Genomic DNA, 23,879 nt, shown 5'->3' with positions numbered 1-23,879 from the left:
CGGACCTCCGAGGACCAGACCAGGATGCTCTCCGGGCCCAGCCTCTCCGACCCCGCCTCCTAACAGGTCGGGGCGGAGCCAAGCCGCCTCCAGCCCAGCGGCCTTTGCCCCGGGAGCCTGGGCACAGCTGCTGAGGGGGCGGGGCTGGAGCGCGACCTGTGGGCGGGGCCATGAGCGCGACGCCCCCAGCGCGCCCACGCACAAGGGCAGTGCCCACCCCGCGGCTTCCCGGTGGGAGGGGGGAAGGGGCGGGAGCTTAGCCACGCCACGCCCCCCCCCGGCCGCGGCCGGAGCCGGCCCCCCCCCCGGCATGGCTTGGCAGGGCTGGCCCGCGCCCTGGCTGTGGGTCTCCGGTGGCGGGCTGCTGCTGCTCGCCCTCGTCCTGCTCGTGAGCCCCCGCAGTGGCCGTGCGCGGCGGGGCCTGCGCGGCCTCCTCATGACGCGCAGCCAGCGGCTGCTCTTCCGAATCGGGTGAGTGCCCGGGCTCCGCCGGGGCGGGCGCGGAAGGACGAGCGCCGTCGCGCCCCGGGGACGCGGAGGCTGGTCCCGGGGTGGTGGGGGGGGGGTGGGAGCGCTCGGGCTTAGGGGTCCCGAGCCGGAGCGGAGAGAGCCGGACGCAGGCTGGAGAGGCCGTGCGTGGGGTGGTGGGGAGGGCTGGAGAACTGGGATGGCTGGGCAGGACAAGTCGGGGAATCGGGCCGCGGTCTCCAGGGAAGGGGCGTGAGGGCACCGCGGGAGATCGAGGCTAGGCCCGTGCAGGGGGGGGGTCGGGGCTGAGGTCCGCACCTCGCGGGCACGCTGGCCCGACCGGGACAGAAAGGAGCGCCTCAACCCCATCCAGCTGGCCGGCGTCCCTGCCCCTCTCCCCGAAGCCCAGCTCCCCACCGCTTTAGGTAGGTGCTGGTCCCCGGTTAGAGTGCCCCCATCCTTTCCACCCCAACCCTGGCACACGGAGCCCCGGGCTGGGAAATCCGACCCTTCGACAGCCGGGGTGGTGGGGAGGACTTTCCCCTCCCCTCTGCCCCTTCCTTCCCAGCCTCAGGGTCTAGAACGAGAACGATACTCAGCACGGTTCCTCATATCACGCACTGGGAGGGGAAGGGAAGGAGCCAGGAGGAGGTGGGCTTCCTTCTTTCAGGGGTTGGGGGTGTGGGGCGGGATCTCAGGCACCAGTTTGGAGCCAGTGATGTATGTTGGCAGTGGGAATTGTAGGAGCCCTAGCCAGGCTGCCGGCAGCAGGGCCAAGCCTGGGGGATCACTCTCCTCAGACATTCCCCCCCCCCCCCCCCCAGATATACTCCTCAAGTTTCAGGCCTAAGGACTCCACTCACACTCAGTCTACAAAATAAAGTTATAAAGACCTGGTGAGCCGCCCCCCCCCCAAAAAAAAATAACTTTTAGGTAATGATCCAAGTGAGCTACTGCTTTTTAAAAAGCAATAAGAAAAAGAATTTTCAATATGTACTACCTTCTATTTGGGATTTTTCTTTTTTGCTTCTGAGACCAAACCCAGACTTCATACATGCCAAGTATGCACTGTACCACAGACCCATACCCCTAGAGCCTAGATCTGATTTTTGCTTTTAATTCTCACCCCATTTCTGGAAATTTTGCAGCTCTATTGGGGAGGGAATTTTTAATCTACTAATATCCAATATGGTAAGTGTGAAGTCACACAGATGGCCCAAGAAAGAGGAAGATAGACATTTCCATGAGGAACTAGAACCAGAATTCCTGAGATCAGAATGCCTTGAGTCTTGGTGCCAGAATCATTAGGGTTTGCATATTCCTCAGACTTAGAAGTTGGGAGCTTCCAAACTAGATATCAGTATTTCCATGCGTTTTCTTTGTCTGGATTTATAGTTGCTTGGGAATCAACTTCCCAAATTTTCAGAGCAGAAGGGTGTGCCTGGAATCAGAATTCCAGACCTGGCCACTTGCTCTGTGGTATGGAAAACAATCAGTCCAGTCCCTTGGGGGGAGGGGCTCTGGGCCACTGAGGGGGACAGGGGTACTAGCAGGAAATGGGTGGGGAGCGCGCAGTGTTGACATTATGCGATGCCTCCAAGCCTGCAGGAAGTTTAGAGGGGGTGGGGAGTACACGGACACCCCCAACCTGAAAAGATAACTGGAAGGACCACAATTAAAGGCTCAGCGTGTTGGTAGCTGGAAAGCAGGTGATGAGAATCCTCAGCAACAGCTGGGAGATAAGCTGCTTTTTTCCAGTAGTACTGATAATGCCTTGTCCTTTCTAAGGATAATCTTAGAAAAGCCTTTCCTCAAATGAACCCACTATCACTTGGGGCTGGGAAGAATTGGGCTTTACCTAGGGGTACATCCAGGTTAGGATGAGGTTAGACACAGGCATTCAGGACACCTGAAAGATGGGGTGTGTACAGTAGCTAAGCGCAGAGCGTGTGGGGTTGCTGGACAGTCAGCGTTGGAATCCTGGCATTGTTGCCTGGGAGGCCGTGTGACTCCACACGCATTACCTTTCGGTGCCCCCATTGTCTGCCCCTGTCAGATGTCCCGTGGGGTCCTGTGAGGATGAAATGAGGCTGCACTCATAGAAAGTGTTCGGGAAATGTTGGCAATTGCTCATGCTGTGTCCTGGGGTGGCTGGGAAGGGGGGACATGGCCAGCTTCCTTCTGGAGTTGTCTATGCCACTCCCACCCATCAGGCAATACCACACCCCTTTATCCATTCAGTAACACCTGTCCTGGATTGGGAGACTATGGGATCACAGACAAGAGCCCCATTAGGCCTCTCCATGGGTTGGGAAAAGGCACAGGTGAGCAGGTATAAGTAGGGTTCCATAGTATGACCAGAGAGAGTCTAGAAGAGTCTTAGGGCACAGGTATATCTGAAGAGCTTGGATAGGAGGGTGGGATTCCCCCTGTGTGCCCCTGCCTCTTCCTCAGTCTCCCTTCTTCCACATAGCCTTCTGAGCGGCAGTAGAGAGAGCCTGTCCACTGTGGGACAGGGGAGCAGGTCCTGGTACTGGGGTCTTGAAGGGCTGGGAGAGTCATTCAGAGTTGTGGTGGCCAGCAGCCAGCCTTTGTCCTAGCTGACCAAGCCCTAAGCCTGAGGGACTCTTCCCCACCTCCACCAGCTGTCCCCAAGATAGACCTCTCTGGGCCAGTGAGGCCCACTGGCTCCCTGTCAGAAGGCCTTGAGCTGAGGGTTGTAGAGGATTCCATTCTCGTAGACAAGCAGTGAGCTGGGCCATCTACAACACAGCCTGGCAGGAAGAGTGCGGGATTTCCTCAGGCCTTGGTGATTCTACAGCAGCCTCTTAGCCTCACTGCTCTCCCAACCACCCCATTTCCCCCCCTCTGCTGCCTAGTTGGTCTCCAAAGCCTGGCTGGGAGCCGGTGTCTTCATCCTAAGCCATTCTGCCTTATGGAACAAAGCCAGAACCCTCACCTAGGCCTCTGCAGCCCTCCTGCACCCCCTCCCACACCCGCCCAGGTCTCCCCACGGCCCTCCTACTCTTTCTGTACTTGTGTCTAATCTGTCTGCTCTTCCTTCCTCTCCATGTCTCCACAAGTCACATTCGACTGCATCTTCTAAGCTCACCCTTGGGCCAGCCACATCTTCTCCTGCCTGCTGCCTACACTGGCCTTGGGACCCCTAAATATTCTCAACATTTCTAGACAACCCCATCTCTGGCCCTTGCCCCCTTGCCTTTCCTTCCTTTAATCTAGGTTCACATTTGTTAGACACCCCCATCCTCTCCCCACCCCCAGGACCACACCCCCGTCCCTCCATCCAACTCTGTCCTGCCTTCTTACTCTTCACAGTACGTGTCACCACATGACAGGACATACTGGACACTTGTTTTTCTCCTCCCACCGGAATATGGCCACACAAGGGAAGAAACTTCGACTACTGCATTCTAGCTTCCAGAGCAGTGTCTGGCACATAGCCCTTACTGAATGTTTTTGAATGAATGAATGAATGACTCGGCCCATGTGCCTTGTCCTCTGTGAAGCTGGCCCAGCCTTTTCAGCCCAAATTCAACTCTGTCTCCTCAGGGCGACTTGCCATCTTCACCTTCTTAGAGCCCTGGGTGCAGGTCTGTCTCCACGTGAGCTCCCACTGGCCTGCCCAGGGGGTAGGCTGAGTGAAAAGCATCTGGGATTAGGATGAGGGGGAACAAATGGGGAAAGCCAAAAGAAACCAAACCCGGGGGCCTTGGCAGGGCAGGTGGCCAAGGATCACAGGCAAGGAGACAGCTTGCCTAGGCCTCCAGCTTAGGATGAGGCTCAGCGGAGGGACTGCTGGCGCTGACTGGGCTTCCTGTACTGCGGAGAAGTAGGCCAGCAATCATGACACCCTCTAAGAGATAGGTGTCCCACGGAGTACTTCAAAGACTGGGGAGGAGCTGGCCTGGGACCGTCTCCAACCTCTGCTCCAACCTCTTTCTCACCAACTTCTCGAGGGCTTAGGGAAGTGACTGCAAGGCAAGTTGGAGCTGCTGGTACAGGCCTGGAATCCCAGCACACCCCTGAACTCAAGGCCCTGTGTTCAAGCCCCCCCCCCCCCCCGCAATAGTCTTCTGTTACTATTACCGGTGAGATGAAAAATCTTCAAGCTGAGTCCTGTCTCAAAGCACTCGTGCTAGGGGGTGCCTCACTAACCTGGGCTCGCCTTGTTGGGGTTCAGTGGAGTCTGGAGCCCCACTGGGGTCAGGGACTATTTAGAGGGAGAAGGGGAAGGAGGGCGAGGGGGTCTGGCAATGGGGCTTCCCAGTCACTGCGTTGGGTGCAGATCCCCCTTTCTGCTGCTCCTCTGACCTGGCTGGCCTGAGCGGGCCCCAGGCCCAGTGGTGCAGGCCCTTGGAAGCCCTCCAGAGTCTCTCGGCTGGGCCTGAGGGAGGAGGGGAAGGGGAAGAAAAGCTCCATTGTGTCTTTTCAGAGGAGGGGCTGGGGCCTCACTGGCCTTACTGTCCCCAGCTGTCCTACACGACCTGTCTCCCCTAATGCTGGAGGCTCTGCCTCAGATACCAGAGAAGCCACGTTCTCCCCAAGTGAGGCAAGGAGTGGGAGGTATGCTGTGACCCCACACTTGGTGACAGACACTCAGGCCACTGCCCTAACCCCCACAGGGAGGGCCCCAGGGGCAGGCCATCGCCCACATCCACCTTGTCCTATCTGGATCCCAGAGGAGTAACTAGACAACTTGATTTCCTTTTTGGCAAGATGATGCTGGGTGGTTCCGGTCCCACCACTGCTGAATTGGAATCCAGGGCTGGGGATATAGTGGTAGAGTACTCACCCATCATATGCTAGGCCCTGGGTACAAATCTAGCACCAAAGTCCAGGAAGCAAGGGGCAGAGAGGCCCGAGTCATCCATCTTATTTACCAGGGTCCCCAATGGCTCAACCTGATGCGGGTGGGTAGCACCCACTCTGTCCTAAACCCCAGCTGCTGACCATGCCCGGGGGACCTCAGAGCACAGTGCAGCCCCCTATCAGGTCTGGGGTGTCACTGTCACCTTGTGAATCATGTGAACTCCTAGAGGGTGGAACACCCTGTTTTACAGAAAAGAAACACTTCTGTTGCCCTCTTGTGCCCAACTATGAAGAGCTGTGTATCTGGTAACGGCTCCACAAACAGGAGCCATAGGCAACTACAGCAAAGGGCTTGCCTAACGTGTGCTAGACCAGGGACTCCATCCACCGCTCCTCTCCTTCCCCCAAAGAAAAAAAAGGAAGAGATGGAAGAGGGAGAAAAGGAGGGAGGAAAAGAAGAAAAGAGGGAGAAAGAAAAGAAGGGGAGGAGGAAGAGAGAAAAGGAAGGGGAGGAACCGGAATCTATTACATGGGCCAGTGGCATCAGTATTAGGCTATAGCTTCCTCCTGGTTTCCTCTTCTCTAGCCTGTTTCTTTTCCTAAATCCCCTTCTCCATCTGGCTCCCATTGATGCCCCTGCAACCACCAACCCACCGACAATCCAGGATCAGGAGACACAAAGCCTCATTTGGAAAGGGGCTGTCAAGAGTCCTAGACTTAGGGTCGTATCCTAAAACCCCTGGGGTTGTCTACACAATGCGGCTTATGTTGTGAGTTGGCTCAGGGAGAGGACTCAGAGTGATTTCTCAACCCTGGAGGTCCCGGGTTCACGCCTGTTCCGGTCACCGTAATGACCCTGACCTGTCTTCCCTCAGAAGAATTGGGACGGGCCTTACTTAACTCGGGCCTCTTCGTCTCATCCTGCCCTCTTATTTGAGTGGGTTCCTGGGCTTCAGGTCAGGCTGCCGAGGGTGAATCTCTGTCTCTGTGCCACCACTCAAGGCTCTAGGGTCCGGAGCAAGGCCCTTCCTGCTTTGGGGGACGGGGTGGGGTAAGAGCGCCTGGGTTTGTTTTGGGGATGACATCAGATAATTAGGACTTGCTCATCGATGAAGGTACAAAAATGGCCACGGCACTGGTGATGATTGTTAAAGATGAGACAGCCAGCCGGAGAGATGTTGTGACCTTGGTGGGCACAGCAAGGCTAAGGGACCGGCTGTCTAGACGCCCTGCCTAGTGCTCCTTCTGCCTCCTCACCCTTCCTAGCTTGATGCTGAGATTCTGTGCCCTAGTGATAGTACCCGCCCATGCCCTTGGATCTGAGTGACCTGCTTGGCAGAGCACTGTGCTCGCCCAGGTCTGCCAGGGCAGTAGGGAGAGGGGAGGGGCCTGGGAAGCAGGTGGGCACTGAAGGGAGGAGGGAAGCGGGGTGGGGAGGGCATCAATTGAGCAAGGTGCCGCGCTGAGCCTCCCCGATCCACCAGCCCAGTGGCCTGATGACTGTACAGGCTGCCAGCCCGGCCCCTCCCGGCCTCCCCTACTGGCTCGCCTGCCAGCTTTGCTCCAGTGCCACTTGCTGTGCTGTGCCGGTGCTGAGCGCGCCCCTGGGTGGGGTAGAGGTGGGGGCTGGGGTGGGGGAGGGTAAGGGGTGGCCAGGAGCCACAGAGGAGCTGGTGGGAGTCTGCTGGCCTCGGGTCAGACACTGCCCCGGGGGGGGGGGGGGGTGGAGTGCAGGAGAAATGGTAGCACAGGTGAGGGGCAGGGGCTGGATGCCCCGCGGAGGAAGGACGCCTGCAGGGACCGCAGCTCCCAGGACACAGGTGTGGACTGAGCCCTGGAGGGCGGAGGAGAAGCTTGGATATCCTCAGGCAGGGAGGGCCGCCAGCACAGAGGCAGGGCATGGGGACAAGAGCTATGGTTAGAACCCAGAGCCTTGTTTGTACGTGCCAGCACCATGCCACCAAACTACACCTCAGCCCCGAAACTGAATTAATTCATTCATTTTATTTATTGGCTGGGGCTGAGGCTGGGGCCCGAACTCAGGGTGCGTGCATTGTTCCTTAGCTTTCTCACGCAAGGCTAGCACTCTACTGTTGGAGTCACAGCTCCACTTCCAGCTTTTTGGTCATTAGAGATAGGAGCCTCATGGACTTCCCTGCTCAGTCTGGCTTTGAACCATGATCCTCAGATTGCAGCCTCTTGAATAGCTAGGAGTACAGACTTGAACCACCAGCACCTGGCAACCTTGAAATTTTAATAAGTTAGTGAAAAACTAGATAATACAGCAGTCCTGCTGGGTACTGCGGTCATGGTTCAAAGCTATGGTTCAAAGTGGTAGCTTGCTTGTCTTGAGCAAAAGAGCTTAGGGACAGGCAGGGCCCGGGTCCTGAGTTCAAGTCCCCTGACCAACCAAAGAAAAAAAAATTAAGTTACAAAAATATACACCCTGTGCCTCCGCCCAGCTTAAGAAATAAAGCTTCAGACGGTGCTGCAGGCTGGACTGCACTGCTGGGTGGGATGGGGACTGTCCTCAACGGCCCTGTCCTTTCCCCACAGGTTGCCGTCTCCACGTGGCTCATGCGATGGTTTCTGCACTCACTGGCATTTTTAGTAAATGTTGTCACCTTGTTTTCGCTTCATATTTGAACGTATTTGAACATCAGACGTGTTGAAACCTGTTGTCGTACCTCATTTGTTTTGCTGACTGTGTCGTTCTCCCCAGTCTGTGCATGGTGGTGTGGTTTACTTACATATTTCGCTGTTTTGGGGGGGGGCTTCCCCCCCTTTCACAGCGCGGTGTTTTTCGCTGGGCTTCAGGAGAGGGGAGGAAGCTCTGGTGTCTGTGTACAAAGGGCCTGTGTGGGAGTAGATGAGCACCGGGAGCCATGGCTGGCTTTTGAGCAGCAGGGTTCTAGGTCAGAGGTGGTGTGCTGGAGGCTTACATTCCTGCCAGTGGCTTCTAGTTCAGAGTGGGTGGACAAAGGCTCTTGTGATGAGCCTGGGGACATGCACCTAGCACTTCTCCCCACAGGGGAGTCCACAGGGGTGTGGGCTGGATGCCTCAGACACAGAGTGGGCTAAAGGGGGAATCAGACCTTTTCCAGATAAGAGGAGCTGACCCTGGCGCATCTGGCAGAGAGATAAAGAGTTGAGTCCAGCAAGAGTCAAGTGGAAGTCATGGCCAGGCAGGTCAGCAGCCCTGAGCAGCTGGGTCCTCAGGCCCCCCCCCCCTCTCCTGCTCAGCCCTGTCTTGCCCTCCTATGCTGGAGGATGCTGACCTCCAGCTATATCCAAGCTAGCCACTTAAAGCTCACCACTACCCCTACCCTCTCCTGCAATGCCCTGGATAACTCCATACCTTGTCTTCCTTCCCCTCTGACTGCCTTTCAGATCATCCTCCACCCAGCGGCCTTCAGAAGGGGAAGGCAGACCTTGAACTTCCCTTACAGGCTTCCTCCCCTCCCTCCTACGGCTAGGTTTCTGCCCTCCATACCCCAGCTGGGCCTGCTTGGTCACCCTCTGCCCCTCTGCCAAGACACCAAGGCCTGTCTGAAAGCTGATTGCGCTGGTGGCTCACGCCTGTCATCCTAGCTACTTAGGAGGCTGAGATCTGATGATCTTGGTTTGAAGCCAGCCCAGGCAGGAAAGTCTGTGAGACTCTTATCTCCAATTAACCATCAAAAAACCAGAAGTAGAGCTGTGGTTCAAATTGTAGAGCACCAAATAAAGCTAAGGGGCAGCACTCAGCCCCTGAGTTCAAGTTCCTTATACTGGTACAAAACAAAAACAAGGCCTACTGGAATGGACCACGCCCCTTCCAGCCTGGGCTTTGGTCTGTAAACCCAAAATAGGGCACACAGCAATAGGGGGTCCCGTCTCTCAGTTTCCAGCTCTGGTGTCACCTCTGAGGTCTTCCCTGGCCATTCTACCTGTGGTCAGCCCCTTCCCTTCTGGCTTCTGTCCTCCACCCCAGCTTGAGTTAACTCATAGTGTGTGTTTGCTGGTTTCATGTCTATTAGTCCCTTACTTTTGCAGGACACAAGCTCCTCGAGGCAAGGATCTATTTGCCTTGTGTTCTGTCTGTTTTTGTGCCCATCGAGTACAGTCAACATTTTCCAAATAAAGTGAGCCAAAGAGAAATGCCTTGGTTACCACAGCCTTAAGTGAGCTCAGTCCCTGCCCTCCGTCCTGCCCTTGGTTAGGTGACAAACCCAGAGCACGCTGTAAGAGCCTAAGAAGGAAGCGGAGCACTGGTGGCTCACTCATCCTAACTACGCAGGAGGCTGAGATCTGTGGGTCAAGGTTAAAAGCCAGCTCAGGTAGACAAATCCCCAAGACTTATCTTCACTTAACCGGCAAAATGCCAGAAGTGGAGGTATGGCTCAAGTACTGGGGTGCCAGCTTTGAGATGAAGAGGCCAGGTCAAAGCAGAAGGTTCTGAGTTCAAGCCCCTGTACTGGTACATGCAACACACACACACACACACACACACACACACACACACACACACACACACACACACACACACCAACACACCAACAAGGAGGGCTGGGCATTTCTCAGTCCTTCCCAGACATAGGCAACCATGTTCTAGCCGCTGTGCAGGTGCCTGGCTGAATGCAAAAAGGAAACAGCATTTGCTAGAAACCCCTTCTCCCTCCCAGCTCCGACTGAGTGCTTCCTATTCATGATCTTACTGTTTGTCTATCTTCACATGGTCCCTAGTGAGGGCATGGCTATTCTGTAGAGGAGGAACCTTATCTGTGGCACTCACGGCTTGCTCAGGGCACAGCGCAGGAGGGCCATTTTCTCCTGCCAGAATCCCTGGGATTCCAAAGAGCTGACACAGAAAAGAAACAGGGCTCTGGCAGAGTTGCAAGGTAGTGTCAGGGAAAGAATGAAATGATTTTATTTCATTATTATTAAGCTTTTCATTTTTAAATAACATTAAGCTTGCCAAAATAGCACAAAGGAATCTCATGTACCCTTAGCCCAGGTCCCTCAAATGCTAATACCTTTTAAAGTCATACACAGTCATCAAAACAAACAAATTAATTGGGCCCTGGTGGCTCACCTCTATAATCCTAGCTACTCAGGAGGCTGAGATCTGAGAACCAAGGTTCAAAGCCAGACAGGGCAGACAAATTTGTGAGACTTTTTTTTTTTTTGGCCAGTCCTGGGGCTTGAACTCAGGGCCTGAGCATTGTCTCTGAGCTAGCACTTCACCACTTGAGCCACAGTGCCACTTCCAGCTCTTTCTATGTATGTGGTACTGATGAATCGAACCCAGGGCTTCATGCATGCTAGGCAAGCACTCTACCACTTAAGCCAACATTCCAAGCCCATCGGTGAGACTCTTATCTCTAACCAGCAAAGATCTGGAAGTGGAGGTGTGGTTCAGGTGGTAGAGGATTAACTGTGTATGAAAAAACTGATCTCCAGGGCCAAGAGTTCAAGCCCCAGGACAAGCACGTGCATGCACACCACTAGCATGAAACTACCATCAGAACTTATTGAAGCATCTCTAGCTCTTCCATTTATGTTCTTTTGCTAGAGTTTAGAGTCCATCGTGTTGAATTTAGGACCCATCGTGTTGAATTAATCTCCCATGGTGCTCCCATCTGGGACAGTCCCTCAGTCTGTCTGGCATGGTGTTGACATCTTGGGGGCACTGGCCAGATGTTTTGTAGCCTGGTCCTCAAGCTGGGTTGGAGGTTTTCTCATGAATAAATTATGGTTGTACGGGCTGGGAATATGGCCTAGTGGTAAAGCGCTCGCCTTGTATACATGAAGCCCTGGATTCAGCACCACATATCTAGAAAAAGCCAGAAGTGGTGCTGTGGCTCAAGTGGTAGAGTGCTAGCCTTGAGCAAAAAAGAATCCAGGGATAGTGCTCAGGCCCTGAGTTCAAGCTTCAGGACTGGCAAAAAAAAAATTATGGTTGTGCATTTTTGGTGTGCATACCACAAAAATGAGGTGGTACCTTCCTCTGCATGTCATATCAAGAGGCAAATGATGTCTACATATTATTACTGCTGATTAATTTTTTGCGGTATGAGGGATGGAACCGGTACTCATGCCTGCTAGGCAAGCAACCTCCCACCAAGCTACACCCTCAGGCCTGAGATGAACCTTGGTCACTGGTTTCAGATGAAGTCAGCCAGGTTTTGCCCACTGCTGGCTAACTAATACCTTCAGAAGGAGATACTTTGAAACCATACAGACATCCTCTTTCTTACCCTACGTGGGTGACTGGCCCAGTTTCCAGGTATTAAACTCTTTAGTGTTTTTTGTGTGTTCAGACCAGGGTGAGAAAGAGAAGCTCAGATGGTCTGGGAAGGCGGCATGGAGGAGGAGGAGGGGTTAGACCTAGGGCAGAACCGGAGCGGGAGAGGGAAGAGCGCCGGGGCTAAAGAGACTTGCCCGAGAGAAGACATGCAGGCCAGGATGCCGGCGGGGGGCCCCGGTGTCCTCTGGCTGTTCTCCAGATCCTCTAGGCTTTAGGGGCTCAGGAACCATGTGAGCAAGAGGCAGCTGGCGTGTGAGACACCTGAGCGCAGCTCTTTCTCCAGCCTAGAGAAGGGCTGCGGAGTGGCCCTTCATGACAGCCTAGCCTCGCAGTTGTCCACCGTGGTGGAACGGATGTCAGGAGGCCTCTGCACTGCTACCTCCTGCCGGGCCTCAGAGACTGAAAGTAGTAGGGAGAATGAAAGAGGAAGAAAGCAGCCCTTGCTCACGAGGGCAGAACAATGCCCTGTTGGATGCCCACTTCTCCTGCCCCACTCAGCCTGCTCTCGTCTGTCCTCTCCAAGAGAATTGCAAATGATCCAGGCACATTTTAGAGCCCCCCGCCCTTTTTTTTTTTTTTTGCAATTTTAATATGTTTTTAGGCTTATGTGTCTAGTTTTTGTGTACCTGTTCCCTCCTCCCGCCTTTTGGTGGTAATTTCTAGCTGACTGATAAAAACTTTTTTTTTTTAAATTAAAAAAGAAAGAAAGGAAGCAGCCAGCTCTGGCAGCTCAAGCCTGAAATCCTAGCTAGTCAGGAGGCTGAGATCTAAGGACAGCAATTCAAAGCCAAGCCAGGCAGGAAAGTCCATGAGACTCTAGTCTCCAATTAGTCACCAGAAAACTGGAAGTGAAGCTGTGATTCAAAGTGGTAGATTTTCTTTTTTTTTATATTTTTTTTTATTATTAATTGAACATAAATTTTTTTACAAGGTGTTGTGCAAAGAGGGTGCAGTTACATAGTAGGGCAGTGTGTACATTTCTTGTGATATCTTACAACCTGTTTTTCCCTCCCTTGTCTAGGTCAGGTAGACCCATATGCAATATACAATGTATCAAGCACATATACAGTGTTCACAGACTTGGTCTCTACTGTCTCTCCGTCTCCCTTTGTTAACAGTCATATATCAGGGAGATCATGCCCCTTTGTTTTCTGTGTTCTAGGCTTGTCTCACTCAACATTATTTGTTCGAGTTCTGACCATTTCCCTGCGAATAACAATATTTCACCATTCCTAATCGCTATGTAGTATTCCATTGTGTATAAGTACCATATTTTTTGGATGCATTCGTCTGTGGAGGGACATCTGGGTTGTTTCCATATTTTGGCTATTGTGAATTGTGCCGCGATAAACATGGAAGTACAAATGTCCTTTTGATATCTTGGGTTTTGCTGTTTAGGATAGATGCCTAGGAGTGGTATGGCTGGGTCATAGGGTAGGTCTATATTGAGCTTTTTGAGAAACCTCCATACTGTTCTCCAAAGTGGTTGTACTAATTTGCACTCCCACCAACAATGGAGAAGGGTTCCTCTTTCCCCACAGCCCCTCCAGCATTTGTTGTTTCCTGAGTTTAGAGTATAGGCCATTCTAACTGGGGTGAGGTGGTATCTCAGGGTTGTTTTTATTTGCATTTCCTTTACTAGCAGGGATGTTGAGCATTTCCTCATGTGTTTCTTTGCCATTTTTATATCTTCTCTTGTGAAGTCTCTCTTTAGCTCTTTTGCCCATTTCCTAATAGGTTTATTGGGCTTGGAGGGGCTTAGTTTTTTGAGTTCTCTGTAGATGACAGATATCAGGCCTTTGTCTGTTGCTGTGCTGGTAAATATCCTTTCCCATATCGTTGGCTGTCTTTCTATTTTGGTGGCTATGACCTTAGCTGTGCAGAAACTTTTTAATTTGTAGTAGTCCCATTTGTTGAGTCTTTCCCCTATTTGTTGTGCCCCTGGTGTTGGGGTTCTGGACACCCCCTTTCTCCCCCCACGGGGAGAATGGTAACCACAAACTCTATGAAAGAGCACCCAGCCTGGCCCTCCGCCAGCGGAAGGCCAAAGGCGTGCTCACATGGGCAAACGCTAAGTTGAGGACGGGTTGCTGAAGCTTCCCCTCCCCCCAGTCCCCCCACATGTTACCGAGGGCGGAGGCGAAAAGGAAGGCATCAGGGACACGCTGCGGTGGTGAAAAGCGTCTCAAAGACTTTAATATGGAAGGGCACTTATATAGAAGTAATGGCGGGAAAGAAAGGGGGCTGGCCAAAGGGTCAGTCATAGGCTAGGGGTCACGTTCATCAAGTGACATCACGAAACTTCCCTTTGTGGGCGGGACAACCCCATCATGGTGGCACGCACGTGTTCACCTCCCAAGGGGTGGAGGTCAAAAGGTGGGAGGGGCTTCTATTGTCCCAAGGCTGGTGGAAGGGCAGTCTTTCCCAGGCCATAATAATCCCCAACACCTGGGACTCTATTCAGGAAGTTCCTTCCTGTGCCTGTAAGTTCTAGTGTCTTTCCTACTCTGTCCTTCAGTAGTTTCAAGGATTCAGGTCTGATATTGAGGTCCTTGATCCATTTTGAGTTGATCTTGGTGCATGGTGATAGGCTTGGGTCTACTTTGAGTTTTCTGCATATGGCTGCCCAGTTCTCCCAGCACCAGTAGTTGAAGAAGCTATGTTTATTCCATTGTATGTCTTTAGCTCCTTTGTCGAATATCAGTTGGCTGTAAGAGTGCGGTTTTATTTCTGGGTCTTCAATTCTAATCCACTGGTCTTCCGATCTGTTTTTATACCAATACCATGCTGTTTTTGTTATGATGGCCTTGTAGTAGAGCTTGAAGTCTGGTATGGTGATACCTCCTGCACTATTTTTTTTGCCTAGAATTGCTTTGGCTATTCTAGGTTTTTTGCTGTTCCATATGAATTTATGGATTGGTTTCTCTATTTCAGTGAAGAATGTGGCTGGGATTTTGATAGGTATTGCATTGAATTTGTATAACAATTTGGGCAATATGGCCATTTTCACTATATTGATTCTGCCTACCCATGAGCATGGGAGGTCTTTCCATCTCCTTGTGTCTTCTTTGATTTCCCTTATTAGATTTTTGTAGTTTTCATTGAATAGGTCCATCACGTCCTTGGTTAAGTTGATCCCTAGGTACTTTATTCTTTTTTTGGCTACTGTAAATGGAATTGTTTCCATAATTTCCTTTTCTGTTTGTCTATTGCTGGTGTACAGAAAAGCTGCTGACTTTTGTGGATTGATAAAGTGGTAGATTTTCACTCAAGGACAGTGACTAGGCCCTGAGTTCACAACTGACCAAAAAATGAAACAAACATGGCCCAAGTAGCAGAGTGCCAGCCATGAGTGAAAAAGCTGAGTGAAGCCGGGCGCTAATGGCTCATGTCTAATCCTAGCTACTCAGGAGGCTGAGATCTGAGGGTCCTGGTCTGAAGCCAGCCTGGCAGAACACTCCATGAGACTTATATCCAATAAACCACTCAGAAAAAACACCTGGAACTGAGACTGTGGCTCAAGTGGTAGAGCACTGGTCTTGAACACAAAAAGGCTCAGAGACAGCAGTGCCCAAGCTCTGAGTTCAAGCCCTCCCTCCTTCCCTTCCCTTCCCTTCCCTTCCCTTCCCTTTCCTTTCCTTTCCTTTCCTTTCCTTTCCTTTCCTTTCTTTTGTGAATTCAGGGCCTGCCACCTTTACTTAGCTTTTTTCATTTAGTTCTAGCAATCAACCACTTGAGCCATACCTCTACTTTGAGCTTTTTGCTAGTTAACTGGAGATAAGAGCCTCTCTAAGCTGAGGGCCAGTAGCTCACACCTGTCATCCTAGCTACTCAGGAAGCTGAGATCTGAGGATTGTGGTTCGAAGCCAGCCCAGGCAGCAAAGTCCATGAGACTCTTGTCTCCAATTAACCCCCAGAAAACCAGAAGTGGTGCTGTGGCTCAAAGTGGTAGAGTGATAGCCTTGAGCTGAAGAGCTCAGGGACATCGCCCAGTCCCAGATTATGAGCCCATGACCAACCAAAAAAAAAAAAAAAGTCTAATTTGTCTGTTCATGCTAGCTTCAAATGGCAATCTTCAGACTTCAGCCTCCTAAGTAGCTGGAATTAGAGACGAGAGCCATATCAGCACCCAGCTCAGATCTCTCTCTCTCTCTCTCTCTCTCTCTCTCTCTCTCTCGTCTCTTTCTGTCTCTCTCTCTGTCTCTGTGTGTGTGTGTGTGTGTGTGTGTGTCTGTCTGTCTGTCTGTCTGTCTCTCTCAGCATGATTTAGTTGTACAAGGGAATTTCTTTGACATCTCACTGGTTATCTCTGCTGGACTGACTGCATTACGACATGTCACATACAGCATCAACTTGTTCTCAGAACTCACTGGTGGGGCACTCACCTTCAGTTTTTCCCCTTGGTGGGTCTTCCTCCCCCCCTGCCCCCCCCCGCCCACTCACCCCTCCTGCCCCTACTGCTTGGACCTATATCACCTCGTTAGACACCTCCCCTTCCTTGTGCACTGTATCCAACATAGCAGCCCTGTCTTCATTCTCCATCCTTTTTCCTGCTTTTTTGCTTGTGCTTGTTTATTATCCTTCCCTCTTCTACTCAGAACAGAAGCTTCCAGAGGGTGGTGATTCCACCTTGTGCAAACAGGCACAGGGCCGGGCCCATAGCCAGGCCTTAATAAACATTGCTGGGGAAAGGGAGGTACAAGGGGCTGAGACTGAGGTGGAAATGAAATGCAAATTAGAGGTCTTGTGAGAAAAGGCCCTCCTTGGTGAGCTAGGATTACCAAAGCCAGAAGGGGAGCCCAATGGAGCCCAGGGCGGTGGTTAAACTTTAGCCAGCTCTTTACTGCCACGTCAGTCGTCATGGTAATCTACTTGGTTTGAGCCAAAGTGCCGGAGAAATCAGGTAGATCAGCTAGCCTTTGTCTAAGGGGCAAGGCCACCCTTCCCCCTCCTACACATACTCTCTCTCCCTCTTTCTCTAGCTCCTCCTCCTCCTCCTCCTCCTCCTCCTCCTCCTCCTCTTCCTCCTCTTCCTCCTCTTCTTCCTCCTCCTCCTCCTCCACTCTACCTTTCTATCTCAGGATACCTCCTGTTTTCTGACTGGCTTGACATATAACTTTAGATACTACCTCAATGCCATCCCTGCCTCGGTTTCTCTTTGGTGAGGCAAGAGTTCAAGGCGGCTCCTTCCAGTGCCGGTGGGGCTAAGCTACAGGATGTCTAAGGCCAGTAGAAAGCGAGAGCCAGGCCTTTGCACTGAGCAGGCGCACAGTAGGCGCACCGTAAGTGCCGGCGGAAGTGGGTGGATGTGCTTTGACACGGGGCGGCCTGCAGGCACCGTGGAGGGGTCTAGAGGAGCTGAGGGGAGGGCTGACCCCAGACTGTCCGCCCTCAGGTACAGCCTGTACACCCGCACCTGGCTCGGGTACCTCTTCTACCGGCAGCAGCTGCGCAGGGCTCGGAACCGCTACCCCAAAGGCCACTCCAAAACCCAGCCCCGCCTCTTCAATGGTGAGCACACGGCCGGCCCTGCCCACCTCCCTGCCTCCGCCCTCCTGCCGGGTGGGCCCTGCCCACAGCCCCTCTGTGTGCCTCTGTCCCCCCCAGGAGTGAAGGTGCTTCCCATCCCTGTCCTCTCCGACAACTACAGCTACCTCATCATCGATACCCAGGCCCGGCTGGCTGTGGCTGTGGACCCCTCAGATCCCCGGGCTGTGCAGGTGAGGGGAGAGCTGGACGGGGCCGGTGGGGGGCGGGGGGGCACCTGGACTCACCTTTGGGGACTGGCACCTTCCCTTGGCAGAGGCACTAACCCCCGGTTCTCTGCCCGTGGATGTGCCCCTCTGTGTGTGGACACGCCCGGTACCACCCCCAGAAATGGGGAGGGAGGGGAGTGGGAGGCGCCGAGCCAGGGGGTAGGACTTGGGGTGGGAGCTGTGGGTCTACTGTTTCAGGCTCTCTCCCGCCCTCTTCGATCCCCATATTGAACCCTCTTTCTGTGTTGATGTCTGTCTCTGTCAGTACCTGGGTGTCTGTCTCTCTCTTTTTTTTCTCTCTGTTTTCCTTGCAGTGCTAGGGATGAACCAAGGGCCTTCGCTTACGCGGCAAGCGCTGGACCGCGGGGCATCACGCTCCGCTCCCCCCCTCCCCTGTCTCCCCACCCTCCTCCGAGTCCCCCACCTCCGTCCCCACTCATTCTCTAGCTCCGGCCCCTCCCTCTCCGTCCAGCTTTCCCTGTTCCCCTCCCACCCATCCTACCCCTGTCCCCTTCCGCTTCTGTCCTCATCCGGATCCAGCTCCCAGACTCAGTACCTCCTCTCTCCCCCAGGCTTCCATTGAGAAGGAAGGAGTTAACTTGGTTGCCATTCTCTGCACCCACAAGCACTGGTAAGGGGGTGGCTCTGGGTACAGGCCGCCCTCCCTGGCTCACCCAGTTCCGAGCCTGGAGAGGCTTTCTGGGGGTGGGGGGGAATGAGAAAGCCAAGCTGGCAAGACCCATCTTCATGAAGTCGCCTGGGCACCAGCAGAGATGGAGGTGCAGGGGGTACCCCCCCCATCATACTCGCTCGCCTTCATAGCCCCAGAAGAGGGCAGGGAAGTCACTTAGCTTCCCCTCGGGGGCGTGTGGTAGATGCCTGCTGTGTGCTAGGCGTGGGCACCCACCAAGGAAACTCCAAGTGGAGTCTGGGAGACAGCCCTGAGTGGAGGACTCTCCCAGCTGGAGATGGCACTGGGGAAGCGCGCTGTGAGTGGAGGAATTTGAGGGTCAGTTGACATCAGCCAGGTGGGGGTTGGAGTTGAGGGAGGGCCATTCCAGGCAGGGGAACAGCTGTAACCAAGGCCCAAGAGCGGCTTAGGAAAGGCAGAGTGTCAGCTACAGTTGCTCCTTGAAGCCCCCCCGGGTCTCTGCTGTCCCACAGGGACCACAGCGGAGGGAACCGGGACCTCAGCCGGCGGCACCGAGACTGTCGGGTGTACGGGAGCCCTCAGGACGGCATCCCCCACCTCACCCAGTAAGTCCTTCACCCAGGAAGAGCCACCCTTCCGGGGCCCTGGGTCACTCCTCCAGCTTCCGTTCAGTCCTGCAGAGCATCCATCCGCAGCCACATCTACTCGGACCTCCTTCCTGGCCCTTAGCGCAGCTCAGCCCACGTGACTGAGTGGGAACGCTTCCTGGCCCCCACGGGCCATCCTCAGTTCCCAGAGCGGTGGAAGGGAGGCTTTGGGTCCCAGACCCCAGACACCGGGTCCCTTCTTCCTGGAGTGGAAACCCCACCCTGTGAGTAACCAGCCCGGGGCCTCTCGTGGGAGAGGGATCGGTGTGGTGCAAGCGGGAGTTCCTCTCCCCTGTTGCTTTGCCCCAGCCCCCTGTGTCATCAAGATGTGGTCAGCGTTGGACGGCTCCAGATCCGGGCCCTGGCCACCCCTGGCCACACACAAGGCCATCTGGTCTACCTGCTGGATGGGGAGCCCTACAAGGGTCCTTCTTGCCTCTTCTCAGGGGACCTGCTCTTCCTCTCTGGCTGTGGTGAGTTCCCCCCAAAAGAGGCAGCAGTGAGGATTAGAGAGACAGACAGAGTCCCCCGCCTTGATTTCAACACCAACAGCACCACAGCATGCTCTTCCATGTTCTTCTCTTCCTAATTGTGGTTTTGAATCCTCAAGATTTCATAGGGAGAAGATGATGTAATTGAGCAGAGACCATGACCCCCCAGGACAGTTGTTTCTGCTAGGTGAAGCTCTATTCCGCTAAGACAGCGACTGTGGGAGGAGGCCATGGAAAGTTAAAGACCCCTAAGGAAGAGAGAGAGAGAGAGAGAGAGACCCTGGCTGGGTGAGGCTGGGCTACATAGCCCCAAAGGGCAACTCAGGCCAAGGCAGGCACTTCCCAGACCCTCTCCCACACACCACTGTGTGCACTGAATCCCCCTCATGCTGAGAGTGACTGATTGAACCAGCTCCCAATAAGAAGGAAGGTGCTGGTGGCTTACACCTGTAATCCTAGCTATTCATGAGGCTGCAATCTGAGGACCACAGTTTGAAACCAACCCTGGGCAGGAAAGTCCGTGAGACTCTCATCTCCAGTTAACCACCAGAAAACAGGAAGTGATCTGCGGTTCAAGTGGTAGAGCGCCAGCCTTAAGCAAAAAAGCTCAGGGACAGTGCTCAGCCCCCCCCCCCCGACGTGTGCACACACACGGAAGAAGTAGATGTCTGAGGATGGCAGACAGGATACATTTGAAGAGCAGAGCCGCCCAAGCTTTTCTCCTTTCTCCACGTACTTACACTATATCGTATCCCCCTTGCACGCTGGAACCCTGGCAGGCCGGACCTTCGAGGGCACTGCGGAGACCATGCTGAGCTCACTGGACACAGTGCTGGGCTTGGGGGATGACACCCTGCTCTGGCCTGGTGAGTGCCCCTCCCCCCAGCTCTGTGCCCCGCCTGGCACCGGAGCTCTGCAGCCCCTCACTCCCCCAGGGACCAGGCCCACCCAGTTGCTGGCCCAGAGGAGCCCCACCCCACCTCTGAGAGTTAGGGGGAGCGGCCTCCAGCCTCCCTCCACGCTGCAGTCCTGGGCTCTGTGATGCTTCCGTCCCTCGTGCCACCGTCCCCTCCAGCCAGCCAGTCCTCGGCCCCCTAGGAGCCCTGCAGAGATGCCTAAGGGTTCAAAGCCGGACCCCCAAAACCAAAAACAGCTTTGACTTCTTTTTTTTTTTTTTTTGGCCAGTCCTGGGCCTTGGACTCAGGGCCTGAGCACTGTCCCTGGCTTCTTCCCGCTCAAGGCTAGCACTCTGCCACTTGAGCCACAGCGCCGCTTCTGGCCGTTTTCTGCATATGTGGTGCTGGGGAATCGAACCTAGGGCCTCGTGTATCTGAGGCAGGCACCCTTGCCACTAGGCTATATCCCCAGCCCCCAGCTTTGACTTCTTGAGAAGACAGTCGATTCTGCGTGTTATCTGTTGCCTTGTGCTTGATTCTTTAGGATATTCACATGTATCTCATTTAATCCTCGGAGCGTATATTCATTCCTTTGACAAATACTTTAGGTAACAGCCCCCCCCCCCCCGCCCCCCATCCTCGGCAGTGGAAGCGTGACATTCACATCACAGTCCCGATAGTGTTTTCTCCATTTGCCAAACAAGAAACCGTGGCTTAGGCAGGCCCTGGGACTTGACTGGCCTGCGTGGAGGCCTCCCAGCTCCGAGTCCAGGCTTAGCTCCCGAACTGCCCTGGCCTCTTCCCCACTGGCTGACTTGCAGGCGTAGTTGGAGCAGCAGCTCCGGGTGGCCAGAGCTCTCCCCGGGAGCCCTGCCCTCCTTCCGGGGTGCAAGGAACCGCTAGGCCTAGGCCTGGGCCGTGGAGGCCCCCTGACCACACCACTCACCGCTCTCTGCCCGGCCTCCACGGCTGCCGCTAGGTCACGAGTACGCGGAGGAGAACCTGGGCTTCGCGGGAGTGGTGGAGCCAGAGAACCTGGCCCGGGAGAGGAAGATGCAGTGGGTGCAGAGGCAGCGGATGGAGCGCAAGAGCACGGTGCGAGCTCTGGGCAGGGAGGGCCCTGGCCCTCAACCTGGCCGGGCCGGTCCTGGGTCTGTGGGTGCCTCCCAAACCTATGGGCCAGTCAGGTCTGAAATCCTGGACCCAAGGGTGGAGGGGGGGCAGGCGTGCCCGTGTGGGGTCCCTTTTCCTTCTTCTGTCCACCCAGCCCGGTGCCTCTCGCCCCTCAGTGCCCATCTACCCTGGGAGAGGAGCGCTCCTACAACCCGTTCCTGAGGACCCACTGCCTGGCACTACAGGAGGCTCTGGGGCCAGGCCCAGGCCCCACAGGCGACGGCGATGATGGCTGCTCCCGAGCCCAGCTCCTGGAGGAGCTCCGTCGGCTAAAGGACACACACAAGAGCAAATGAGCCCCCCCACCCCCCTCCCCGAGCCCAGCCCAGCCCAGCCCTGTGGGGTAGGGTGATTACCCCCCACCCGCACCTTGCCGTCCTTCTCATCACCAACACCACTGCCCCCACTGGCGCCCACCGGAAGCACCACTCCCCTACACTGGTGAGGGGGAGGGGAGGGCCAAGACCGTGACATGGAGGGGAGGAGGCCCCGAGGCCCCACCAAGTGAGGCTGGGTCATCAGGGGAAAGAGGAAAGGGGCATCCCCAGACCCAGCTGGGGAGGAGGGTCCTCCTCCCTCCCCCTCTCCTAGGAGAGCCACAAGGACATGGCGGCTGCTGTTGGCTCCCCCTCAGGATGCCCCACTGCCCCCCACCCCCCATGGCAGCAAGAGCCATAACCAGGAGGAGTCCATCTTCTGCCTTTCCCCACCTAGGGATGGGGGAGAACCTTCCTTCCACAGTGGCCTAGGTGGTGGTGCCTCCTCGGGAAAGTGGTCACCAACAGGGGCAGCCAGACTCTGGGTGACTGAGACCCTGCCCCCCCATCCCCAAGCCCCTCACCCCTCCCTCCCTGCTGAAGACGCACTTGCAGGCAGAGCCATTCCTAACACACAAGGGCTGGAAGCTTGGCTCCCGCCAATCCGGGCCTCGGGTGTCTCCCTGGCAACTTAGAAGGGGGAGGATCCTGGTTGCCAAGGAGACTCCAGATGCTGGGATACAGAGCCCCGCCCCCCATGCACACATCTGGCCTGAGTCTGCCCTGGCCTCTGCCCCTGTGCTGGGCCACAGTGGCCCACCTCTCTAGGGGAGAGAGAGCCAACGGTCCACCCAGGCCCACGCAGCTTCTCATGTTGGCCCTTGTTCTTAGGAATTCCTGCCTGCCTTCTATCCAGTGTTCTCCCCTCACGCTCTCCTCCACTCTTTTCCCCCTTTGAGTTAGTAAAGATTTAGTTTTTCACCCTAGCATTCGTCTGGCCCTCTCGTATTGTCCAGTTCTCACTGGATCTTGGGCCGCATCCTGACTGAGGGGCTGGGGCTCTGGGCAGCAGAGTGCAGAAATCAGCAACCTGGGAGCGCAAGCAAGGGACAGCTTCCAGGCCCTCCCGCTCGGCCCGCCTCCTCCCCTCCTCCAGCTGGTTTCTCCTCTGGTCTTGATTGCTTTTGAAGAGGTCCCAGTGCGAAGCCTTTGGTCCTCAAGCAGACATACCTTGGGTCAGCCCCAAACCTTGTCTTCCTGGGTCAGAGCCTTCCCCTGGACTCTGCTCACCTCTGGCGACCCTCCGAGATGCCCCTGCCCTGGGTTTCCTTCCTCATTTGGCCTCTCCAGCTCCAGCTCTGGAACCCACTCTAGCAATACCACCAGACTAGTTAGCGTCCCTCGCCGCCAAGACACGCACTTTCTTGCCTCTGTGCCTTCGCTCATGCTGTCTCTTCAGGCTGGAATGCCTTCCCGCTCCTGCCTCCCTGGCCTGGCAAAGCCCCCTCATCTTTCCCCGCCCCTCCCCCAGGAAGGCACCCCCCCCCCCTCCCCTCCAGGCTACCTCTGCACTTTGTAAATGCTTCTCTCTTGTGGCACTTATCACACACGCCCTGTTGTACTTGTTTACACGTTTGTCTCCCCTTCTAGACTGTGAATCCTTAAGGGCATGGACTGTACCTTCTGCATCTCTGTATTCCTGCGCCTAGCACGGTGCCTGGCACACAGTAGGCGCTCAATAAATGTTGAATGAATGATTTATCCGAGGTCTGGTCAATCACTCAGTTGCTTGTCTTTCCTGCTATACATGTTAAAAACAGCATTTGCTAGTTCTCCCAACTGTGACCCAAAGCCCAGAACTTGGGGTTTGTTACTATACTTGAAGAGCTTTGGTCACCTTGCGTGTGTAGAAGTTCTGGGGTCACTCTTAAATACCACCCTAAAAATAAAGCAAAATGAAAGCCAGGCTCCGGTGACTCTATGCCTGTAATCCCAGCTACTTAGGAGGCTGAGGTCTAAAGATCATGGTTTGAAGCCAGCCCAAGCAAGAAAGTCTGTGACTCCTACTGAATTAACCAGCAAAAACAGGTCAGATCCAGCGCTCTGGCTCAAGTAGTATAGTACCAGCTTTGAGCAAAAAAAGCTAAGGAACAGGGCCAAGCGCCAGTGGCTCATGCCTGTAATCCCAGCTACTCAGGAAACTGAGATCTGAGGATCGTGGTTCAAAGCCAGCTTGGGCAAGAAAGTGTGAGATTCTTCTCTCCAATTAACAATCAGAAAACCAGGAGTGGCGCTGTGACTCAAGTGGTAGAGCACCAGCCTTGAGCTGAAGCGTTTAGGGATAGCGCCCAGGTCCAGAGTTCAAGCCCCATGACCGGGGTGGGGGAGAGGAGGGGAATAAGTAAAAATGAAACTTGGCC

General features: G+C 54.6%; 1 protein-coding gene across 1 annotated transcript; it reads left to right on the top strand.

The window, feature by feature from the left end:
* Positions 1-299: 299 nt before the first annotated feature.
* LOC125350310 (probable hydrolase PNKD) lies at positions 300-22,675 on the top strand. The gene is made up of 9 exons (XM_048344767.1): positions 300-471; positions 16,983-17,098; positions 17,195-17,307; positions 17,916-17,974; positions 18,508-18,600; positions 18,952-19,115; positions 19,913-19,999; positions 21,009-21,124; positions 21,319-22,675. Exons 1-9 carry the CDS (start codon positions 311-313, stop codon positions 21,496-21,498), a joined length of 1,089 nt encoding a protein of 362 aa, XP_048200724.1. The 5' UTR covers positions 300-310; the 3' UTR covers positions 21,499-22,675.
* The last annotated feature ends 1,204 nt before the right edge of the window (positions 22,676-23,879 follow it).

The sequence above is a fragment of the Perognathus longimembris genome, chromosome 4 (assembly GCF_023159225.1).
Source record: "Perognathus longimembris pacificus isolate PPM17 chromosome 4, ASM2315922v1, whole genome shotgun sequence".
Taxonomy (NCBI): Eukaryota; Metazoa; Chordata; class Mammalia; order Rodentia; family Heteromyidae; genus Perognathus; species Perognathus longimembris.
This window is presented reverse-complemented; position numbering and strand designations above follow the sequence as displayed.

Coding starts and splice junctions, on each gene's coding strand:
- LOC125350310 (XM_048344767.1), top strand. CDS start 311: ATGGCTTGGCAGGGCTGGCCCGCGCCCTGGCTGTGGGTCTCCGGTGGC. Junction 19,116..19,912: donor GCTCTTCCTCTCTGGCTGTG/GTGAGTTCCCCC, acceptor GAACCCTGGCAG/GCCGGACCTTCGAGGGCACT. Junction 21,125..21,318: donor GGATGGAGCGCAAGAGCACG/GTGCGAGCTCTG, acceptor CTCGCCCCTCAG/TGCCCATCTACCCTGGGAGA.